The sequence below is a fragment of the Cariama cristata genome, unplaced genomic scaffold (genome assembly GCF_000690535.1).
Source record: "Cariama cristata isolate BGI_N322 unplaced genomic scaffold, ASM69053v1 scaffold5801, whole genome shotgun sequence".
NCBI classification, from domain to species: domain Eukaryota; kingdom Metazoa; phylum Chordata; class Aves; order Cariamiformes; family Cariamidae; genus Cariama; species Cariama cristata.
In genome coordinates, this window is record NW_009597452.1 from 27337 (window position 1) to 37076 (window position 9740).

The 9740-nt window shown below is 48.0% G+C and overlaps 1 protein-coding gene across 1 annotated transcript in view; it reads left to right on the plus strand.

Moving 5' to 3' along the window:
- The window catches only part of LOC104168324 (gamma-aminobutyric acid receptor subunit gamma-4), a gene marked incomplete at its 5' end in the record, with an annotated part of 31241 nt that extends 22581 nt beyond the window's left edge, over positions 1-8660 (plus strand). Inside the window, 4 exons of the mRNA XM_009708890.1 lie at positions 649-786; positions 2335-2487; positions 6825-7027; positions 8116-8660. Coding sequence (XP_009707192.1) covers positions 649-786; positions 2335-2487; positions 6825-7027; positions 8116-8409 — 788 coding nt within the window. The remainder of the gene's footprint in view (positions 1-648; positions 787-2334; positions 2488-6824; positions 7028-8115) is intronic.
- Positions 8661-9740: the final 1080 nt, after the last annotated feature.

Below are 9740 nucleotides of genomic sequence, written 5' to 3' on the forward strand. Positions count from 1 at the left end.
CTGAGGAATTCTCGAATAGGTGTTGAGGTCCCTGCTTCACAGTAGGCTTGTTTCTTTGTCAAGAAAGCCACAGCCAGAAGGAGCTATGCTCCAGCCCACAAGACCCAGGTATCCTTCTCCATGGAGAATGCACCCCTTCTTTTCCATACATAGATCAGCTCCCAGGGTGAGAGGTATAGAGATAGTCAGAGCAGCCACAGCCATGCTACCTCTCATGTTGGCAGCTTTGTATTCCTGGTGTATTCCTTCATGCCTGGGAAGGGAAGGTAGTCATGAGAAGTAGTGAAGGCCCCATGCTGCCACAGGGAACTAAAATTCGTAAAGATTTCAGGCTGGGGGAGTCCTGTTGCACCAACCCAAGTCTTCTTCCCACCAGTACAGTGATTAGAAAGGCTCTGTTTCTAGCATCGCTTTTCCCATCCATAGGATTTGAAGCAGTCCACAAGGGGAGGTGCTGTCCCTACTCCCATTGCATGTGGTGATGCCTAAGGGAACCTAAAGAAAAGGCATGAGAAATACCTGTCTGAAAGCTTCATGTTTACAAAACAGCTAGAGTGAGTCATCAGTGCTTTTGCAGTCAGGGTCGTGAATGAGGTGGAAGCACATGACGAAACTTTCACTGGTGTCCTTCCTTGCCCCTTTTCCCAGATGGCTATCCACGTGAGGAGATTGTCTATCGCTGGAGGCGCTACTCCATTGAGGTCTCCGACCAGCGCACCTGGAGGCTCTACCAGTTTGACTTCACAGGGCTGAGGAACACCTCGGAAGTTCTCAGGACTGGGGCAGGTGAGGCAAAGGGAGGCAGCCCACAGAAATGCCAGTGCGCTGGAGACCTTGTGGGAGGCAAAGAAGTCATCAGACAGCTCCACAGTGGTAGGGATGGAAGGTGACAACAGCACAGTTAGAGAAACATAAGAATGAAGGGATGGAGCTCTGCTAGAGGGAGCAGAAGTGATTGAGATGAAGGATGAGGGGAAGATGAAGCAGAGGTAGGCCAGAACCACTGACATTTGTGAAAAGGAGGGTGACAATGTTGATGTGAATGAAGCTGTCCTTAACTGAATGGTCAGGAGGGAGAGGAGATGGAGCTCAGATCCACTCTTGCTGCAGTATGTGCATATGATGTGATCCCTGGATGATGCTTATAATTGGAACAGGGGTGGGGAAATCAGAACTTGCAGGTCTCAGTCTTTCCTTCTGTAAAGTTTTGTGGGGCTGATGAACAGCTGAATTATGCTTTAAGAGATAGGAACAAGGCTGCATGTGTGCAGAAACCAGGGAATGAAGGCCTTTCAGCTCCTCCTCCTTATAATAGCTCACATCCCCTTTCCTTCCCACAGACAACTGAGGAAAGCCTCGTTGGAATCCTGTAGGTGGGGTGAGCTCATATTTTCAAGCTCTCTGAAGCAGTAAGTTCAGGTAGTGCTTCTCCCACTCTGCAGAAAGGTGCTGTTGCCAATGCTGGCAGCCAGCCTCTAACCAGGGTAGAAAGGCAGCACAAACTGGGACAAGAAGTGGTGCAGTGAAAATGTCTTGATACACCAGTGGCTGTCTGACATTTGTAATCCTCTTTTTTGGTAATTGCTTGCAAGTCCCATCTTAACCCTAGAGCTGTCAGGTGGCTTTCTTCCAAAACTCACTATGAGCCACTGAAAAAGAGGAAGAACCTCAGCTGTAAGTTGCCAAATGAGCAATTAGGCACTACATGCCTTTTCCAGGGCTAAAACCAGAGTCTCGATGAAAGTGATTGAAGGACACCTCCTTTGTCACAGCTCAGGTAGGTAGTTAGCAAGGCAGGCCATGTATCCTGTTACAGCTAAATAGCTTCTATAGAAAAGAAACCCTTGCAGCAATCATCTGAAGATGAATACTCTCTACAGTTTCTTCCCTGAAACTTTTCCAGATAGTGTGCTTTTCAGCGTGCTGGGACACACAGTCAGGCCAACAGAAATGCAGCCTGGTGGCCACACAGCCAGCCAGGCAGATAACCAGTTGGGCAACCACAAAGTCAGCTCTTACATTAGTCACAAAGACATTAAGTCAGACAGCTACAGAGCCAGCCAGGTAGACACAGAGTCCACTAGCCACAAACCCAGCAAGCCAGCCACAATGTCAGCGAGTCACCAAACCTATTTGGCCACACAGCTGTCCATGAAGCTAACAATCTGGTCAGCCACAAAGCCAGCTACAAAGCCAGCCACAAAACGAGGCGGCCAGGCACTTTTAAAACAAGAAAACCTCATCAGAAACACTCCAAATTCTGAAACTTTGCTGATTTTTGTGTTTTAACAAGCCACATGTTGTGATTCCAATGTCTCTCTTGCTTTTTCCTAGGGGAGTACATGGTGATGACAGTTTCTTTTGACCTAAGTAGACGTATGGGTTATTTTGCTATTCAGACCTACATTCCCTGCATCCTGACTGTTGTTCTTTCCTGGGTGTCCTTCTGGATCAAGAGAGACTCTACGCCAGCCAGGACATCCCTGGGTAAGAGACAGGTTGTTGCATGTCTGATGCTTGTCAAACACTGCAAGGCTAGCAGACTGGCAGCATTGGAGTACAAAATCACGTAAAGCATTTTGCCATTTTCTGGCACTATTCAGCTTACTGGAGGATAGTCCACTCCTCCATCTTTCTGTTTGTAACACTATCCTCAAGCTCAACCAAATCTCCAGCTGTGCTGGCTTGGACTACTGGATTATTTCAGGATAACACAACATTCTCATATCTTGATCTGAGACCTGAACATAGCCTTTTCCAAGTTGAAAATTTGGTATTTTCATGCGCCAAAAGGGAGAGCAAAGGGGTGAGCTGCGGCATTGCAGTGCTGGCCAAAGGGCTTCTGTCACATGCATGTATTCTGCATTTCCTCATGACTTTTCAAGAGCTCAGTGTAGGACCAGTGACACGAAAGTTGTAGGGTAATGAGCAGAGTAGCTCAGCTGTATCCATAGAGTCCCAAGCTCTGGCAAGACGTGGAAGCCCTGTAGGCACAGCCTACAGTCAGTCACACCACAGTGGGAGTCCAGGACATGGCAACAGCTCTGTCTATTGTTTAGATTTTCTTAGCAGCCTCCAGTGGCTCTTTGAGGCAGGAAAAAGCTTATGTTGATTGAATCCTTCTCTGATAGGTGTTAGAGAGGTCTTTACGAATCTTTAATGCACTTCGGCTGTATCTGCATTTTGCTCTGCTTTCCAGCGCTGTCCTTCCCATCAGCCCCGCTGACTTTCCCTTTAATTGGAGGCAGCATTACCATCCCTACCTGCGGGCCTCTACAGGGAGGGAGAGAAGAGGCAAGGGGCCGTCAGCATCAGGCAGGACTATTGAGAGCCCATCCATTCTGACCATCTCTCCCCACCTCCCTATCAAAATCAATTTCTTTGGTGCCCATGGAGAGAGCAGGAGGAGGAATGGTGTGTCATTTCCAATGGAGCTGAGGGTACACCATAGTCCGTGGCTGGGAAAGAAATGAACAGCAAGAGGCAAAATATTCTGCATGGCTGACACCACTATGGTGGCTGTCTCAAAAAACAAAGGCAAGTTTCCCCAGGAGGGGTCCCCTCTCTGTGGGAAGGCACCTCAGCACATCAAGAGTAATATATTCTCTCCACATCCCCTGTTGTACTTAATACAAATGATCCCCAGTACATTTCAAGTCTGGCAGCCTGCATTAAGGAGATGTAAACCAGACCAGTTCCATTGACATTTCAAATGGAAGTCATATTACATCTGCTAATGCAAATACAGCAGGAAAATATGAAAATCTCTTGCCATGCTCCCACCCAGAGCCCTTGGAGTGACCACAAGAATGGGGGGCCTAATTTATATGAATGCTAGAGAAGGAGGAACAGGTGGAGTTCCTGCTTCTTCTCCACATTCTAAAAAGCAGTGGATGAGATCACAATACCAACTCTTGCAGCTGATCCTTTACTTCTGGAAACAGGTCTATGAGTTTTACTGCTGCTGCAAAAACCATTCCAAGCCCCGTTCAAGCCAAAAGAGATTCTTTATCATCTCCTACCTACTTGCCCTTTATGTCAAAAAAGGGATAGATTGTGAAGAGCTGTCTCTGAAGAATAGCCACGAGCAGGTTGAAAGCCTATGGGTTTCTCTAATTCTAAAGAATTAGAGACTGAGGTAACAAAGGGAACCTTGTGGTTGGTATTTACAAGAGGCCGCCTGATCAAGGGGAGCCTGTTCACGAAGCCTTCCTACTCCAGCTACAGAAGGCATCGTGCTCACGGGCTCTCATTCTGATGGGAGACTTCAACCACCCCAACATTTGCTGGAAAAGTAGCATGGCAAGCTGTAGGCAATCCAGGAGACTCCTGGAGTGCATTGAGGATAAATTCTTAAGCCAAGTAATAGACAGCCCTAGCAGAGGGCAATACTGGACCTGATGGTTGCCAACGCAAGTGAGCTAATTGATGACGTCATGACCGGAGGCAGCCTGGGCTGCAGTGATCATGTCCTGGTGGAGTTTGCAGTCCTGACCAATATGGGTCAGGTGAAGAGTAAAGTCAGGACCCCCTGGGAAAGTGCCCTCAGAGACAAGGGAGCAGAACAGAGCTGGCAGATCTTTAAGGATGCTTTCCATAGAGCACAAGAGCTCTTGATCCCCAGGTGTAAGAAATCAGGCAAGGAATGCAAGAGATTTGGCATGGCTGAGTCAAGATCTGCTGGTCAAACTAAAGGGCAAGAAGGAAATGCACAGGCAGGGGAAGCAGGGACAGGTATCTTGGGAAAAGTATGGGGATGTTGCCCAGTTTTGTAGAGATGGGGTCAGAAGGCCAAGGTGCAGATGGAGCTGAACTTGGCAAGGGATGCAAAGAATAATAGAAGGGCTTCTATAGGTGTGTCAGCCAGAAAAGGAAGGTCAAAGAAAGTGTACTGCCTCGATGAACTGGCAAACTAGTAAAACAGATGAGTAGAAGGCTGAGGTACTCAACGACTTTTTTTCCTCAGTCTTCACTAGCAACCTCTCTTCCTACACCTCATGAGTGGATGGACCACAAGATAGGGCCTGGGGGAGCAAAGTCCCTCTCACTGTAAGAGAAGATCAGGTTTGTGACCATCTGAGGAACCTGAACATACGTAAGTCTATGGGACCTGAAGAGATGCATCCCAGAGTCCTGAGGGAATTGGCTGATGTAGTCGCCAAGCCACTCTCCATGAATTTTGAAAAGTCATGGGAGTCTGGTGAAGTCCCTGGTGACTGGAAAAAGGGAAACATTGCACCCATTTTTAAAAAGGGTAGAAAGGAGGACCCTGGGAACTACCGACCTGTCAACCTCACCTGGCACATGGAGGACAGGGAGGTGATTCGAGACAGCTAGCATGGCTTCACAAGGGGACGGCCTGCCTGACCAACCTAGTGGCCTTCTATGATGGAGTGACTACCTCAGTGGACAAGGGAAGAGCTACTGATGTCATCTGTCTGGACTTCTGTAAGGTCTTTGACACAGCCCACCACAACATCCTTCTCTCTAATTTGGAGAGAGATGGATTTGATGGGTGGACTGTTCAGGACTGCACCTGCATCAGGACAACCCCCAGTGTAAATACAGGCTGGAGGATGAAGGGGTTGAGAGCAGCCCTGTGGAGAAGGACTTGGGGGTGCTGGGGGATGAAAAGCTGGACATGAGCCAGCAATGTGCACTCGCAGCCCAGAAAGCCAACTGTATCCTGGGCTGCATCAAAAGAAGCATGGCCAGCAGGTCAAGGGAGGTGGTTCTGTCCCTCTGCTCTGGTGATACCCCACCTGCCACTCTGGAATCCTCAACACAGGAAAGACATGGACCCGTTGGAGCGGGTCCAGAGGAGGGCCATGAAAATGATCAGAGGGCTGGAACACCTCTCCTAGGTGGAAAGGCTGAGAGAGTTGGAGTTTTTAGCCTGGAAAAGAGAAGGATCCAGGGAGACCTTATTGCAGTCTTTCAATACTTAAAGGGGGCTTATAAGAAAGTGGGGACAGACTTTTATAGGGCCTATAGCAATAGGACAAGGAGTAATGGTTTTAAACTAAGAGAGTAGATTCAGACTAGATATAAGGAAGAAATTTTTTACAGTGAGGGTGGTGAAACACTGGAACAGGTTGCCCAGAGAGGTGGTAGATGCCCCATCCCTGGAAACATTCAAGGTCAGGTTGGATGGGGCTCTGAGCAACCTGATCTAGTTGAAGATGTCCCTGCTCATTGCAGGGGGATTGGACTAGATGACCTTTAAAGATACCTTCCAACACAAACTGTTCTATGATTCTGTGATGAGCTTTGCATTGGGCTGAACTCAACCTGGGAGCAAATGCTCAAAGACAAAGGGAGAACAAGAACAGAGGCCTTTGCATTCCAGCTCTGGCACACATCAGACAGAAATAGCAGTCCTGTGTCATCTGAGACATTGCCATGCTTATTGCTGACTGGGCCAAACATCACTGACTGAATCCCAACTCACCCATTGTCTGCCCAAAGCCATCCATCCAGTGGTATTGCCTCTTACCATGTCCTTCCTTTGGACTCTCCTCCCATCATCCAAGCAGTTCTTCCTGTGTACAGCCTCAAGCAGAGTCTGAGTTCCCCACTCCTTTACCAGTCCACATTGGTGGCCTGTATGACACCTAGGTTTTGAAGATCTCTTTTTCCACAGAGCACTGTCAGAGGGCACCTCAAGACCAGAGTCTGGCTAAGCAGAGCAAAAATGGGACCAGACAACCAGAGGAAATTCTCTCCCACAAGAGAGGGGAAAATGGGGATGTTTTGGGGTCTGGATGCATGTAGAAGACCAAGTGCTCCTCTTCATTACTTAAATCAGCTCTTTTCTGTCTTAGGTATCACGACTGTGCTAACAATGACGACCCTGAGTACCATCTCCCGCAAGCATCTTCCCCGTGTTTCCTATATCACAGCCATGGACCTCTTTGTCTCTGTGTGCTTCATCTTCGTCTTTGCAGCTCTCATGGAGTATGCTACACTCAACTACTTAGTGGGAAACAAGAAACCACTTGAGCACAATAACAGGAAAGTGAGGCTGGTAGGTCAAAGGGGCCAGTAGAGGTGGATGCTGTTAGAACTCTAAGCTATTTAGAAATATCCCTCCTGAGCCTGCATTGGAAACTGCTGATGTGGTTTCGTGCCTGACCCACACTCTGTGTGCTGGGTCTGAGCGCCTGAGACACAACCAGGAAAAGCAGTTGAGGCTCCTCTAAAACAAGGACGTCTCTGCCAAAGCCAGGTACCCTGTGCTCTTCAAAATTGCTGGAGAGCTTATCAGGACAGTTTAGGATGACTCACAAGACCAAATGTAAAAGTCCACTTTAAGACAGGGTGATCCACACCCAGCTTCTTCTACCTGTACCAGTTGGATCTCTGTGGATTACAGAGGTATCTTAGGTCACAGAGACGCAGAAACCTACTTTCTTTTGTGGTCTGTCCATCAGAAGACCTCCTGAGTGCAGGGACAGTGATCCCAGAGTGGTCATCACCCTCTTGAGAGCTGCTCAAGCCCATGGCAGGTACTTCTGACACATCAGCTGAAACAGGCCTCTCAATTGGGACAGAACTGAAACCAAAAAAGACGCATCTTCTGTGCCAGCCTCATTTCCCAGTATGAGTGGAGAGAGGTCTTCCATGAGGCTGATGATATGACTCTTCTCCTGGGCCAAAAGGTTATCAGTCACACACAGCCTTTTCCCAGCTTTTCTGCAGCAACTGACAGCAACTAGAAGACACATCTGGACTGTGTGCTGTGTCTTCAGAGACAGCTGAGCTCAGGGGAATGAGGGAAGAGGCTAGCACAGCTGAAATCAAACAAGTCCTGTTTCTGCACTGACCATTAGTGGCAGAGATGGGGAATCAGAGCAGTTAAATCTTTGCTAAGACTATGCCCTAGGGTGCCAGGGAGGAAACTCACAGTCATGCAGGGAGCTGCCAGTGCCCACAGTATGCCAAGGTGGTGATTTACAACCAGGTGCAGAAATGTGGGATGATCAGTCATCCCTCTCCATTGAACTGCACCTATGCTATGAACTGATCTATTGCCAGCTAGATGGGTTTTGGTGTCTAGAACATGTTTTCTTGCTTTTCTCTTCCCTTTAATCCACCTATCCCTCCTCATTACAGCCGCCTGCTGGTGCACAGGTGATGCCATCCTTTACCACCATCAACATCAACAACATCATGCACTGGCCCCCAGAGATAGAGGAGGATGAGGATGAAGACCCTGGCTCCCCGTGCCTGGAAGGAAAGGAATGCGAGAGGTTCTTCTGCTGCATCGAGGACTGTCAGACAGGAATGTGGCGAGAGGGGAGGGTCCGCATTCACATCTCCCGCCTGGACTCCTACTCTCGTGTTTTCTTCCCCACCGCCTTCCTGCTCTTCAACATTGTCTACTGGATTGCCTATCTCTATCTCTAGCCATTCTTTGTCCACAGCTGGACTGGACTGGAGACCAGCAAGACGGGTTTCTCAAGGAGCATGGAGAACAGCATCTCTTCCGTTGTAGTCGATCGTTGGTCTGAACAATCCAACCTGGTGATTCCTTCTTCCTGCTCTCTCATCTCTTCCAAGAAGAACCAGACAGCTTTTTTTTAGCCTTCTAACATATCTTTTTAGAGAATCTTCCCTTCCCAAACAACCCCCTCTCCAGCACCACCAGCATTTTACTCCTTGTAAGACTGCCCAAAAATGTCCTACTCCCATCTCAAAAATTAGGGATTTTGTCAAAAACAAAAACTTTAATGCGTTTCATTTTTCCGTCCAATCCTACTACAAAATTCCATGGGAAGTGATGACAAATGGAGTTTTCTGCATAGTTATTAATACTGCAAAGGAAATAAAGTAGATCTTACAACTTCTGCACCACTTCCACCAGAATAGACTTTGTGGAGTGCTAGAGGCTTGGAAAGGTCAGAAGGAAAGAAGTGTGAAAGAGGGCAGCAGTACAGCTTTTCCACAGTAGCTGGACTTGGCTAAAATATTTCGAACCTGTCCAGAAAGCTGACAGTGGCACTGAAAAGGATGGAGTAGCTGCAAGCCTCCACCAGCTCCCTGTAGAATACCTGTGGAGCATTCCTCATGGATCACTCCACTTGTTGCACCAAGTGGCATCCAAGGCATCCACCCACTGAGGCATTTCTGATTCTCATCAGATGGTGGTAAAAAGCACTTCACAAGTTTGAAGGGCCCATCTGTCTTACTGGAGCAGACTCTTTAGGGCCCACGGTGACATTCTGCTTTGTGATCAAGACTTTGAGCAGGCTATGCAGCTTACTTTGGGCATAGACAAAAGAGGGAAAAAGTCCTTATGCTATAAAGACCTGCAGCAGTCTCATGAGCCCGTTGTGAGGTAGCTTTCTTTGGCCTGTCTGATGTGAGCTGGCCCCTATTGTACCATGCATCATAGCAGGGCAGTGCTCTCCTTCACAATGGCACTTGTTGAAACCATCAGATCTGTGCTTGGTAGTAGGTGCTAACCTGAGAAAGGGGTACTAGTACAGGGAGTACAATCAGCTACCAGTGCTGCACCTACCAGTGGTGGGGAGAGAGCATTCCTACAGCTCAAATGTGTTTCCTTACTTCTTTTTTTTTTCATAATTACATAAAAAAGAGAATTCACTAAAACTGTGTGGCTTGTCCCAGTTGCTACCAATATGTGGCCCTTTGCTTCCCCAAATCAGGAAATGGAGTGAGTCATCCTTGGTAGATTTCAGGAAGGTCAGACATAGTGAGATGGTTTGTTATGGTCC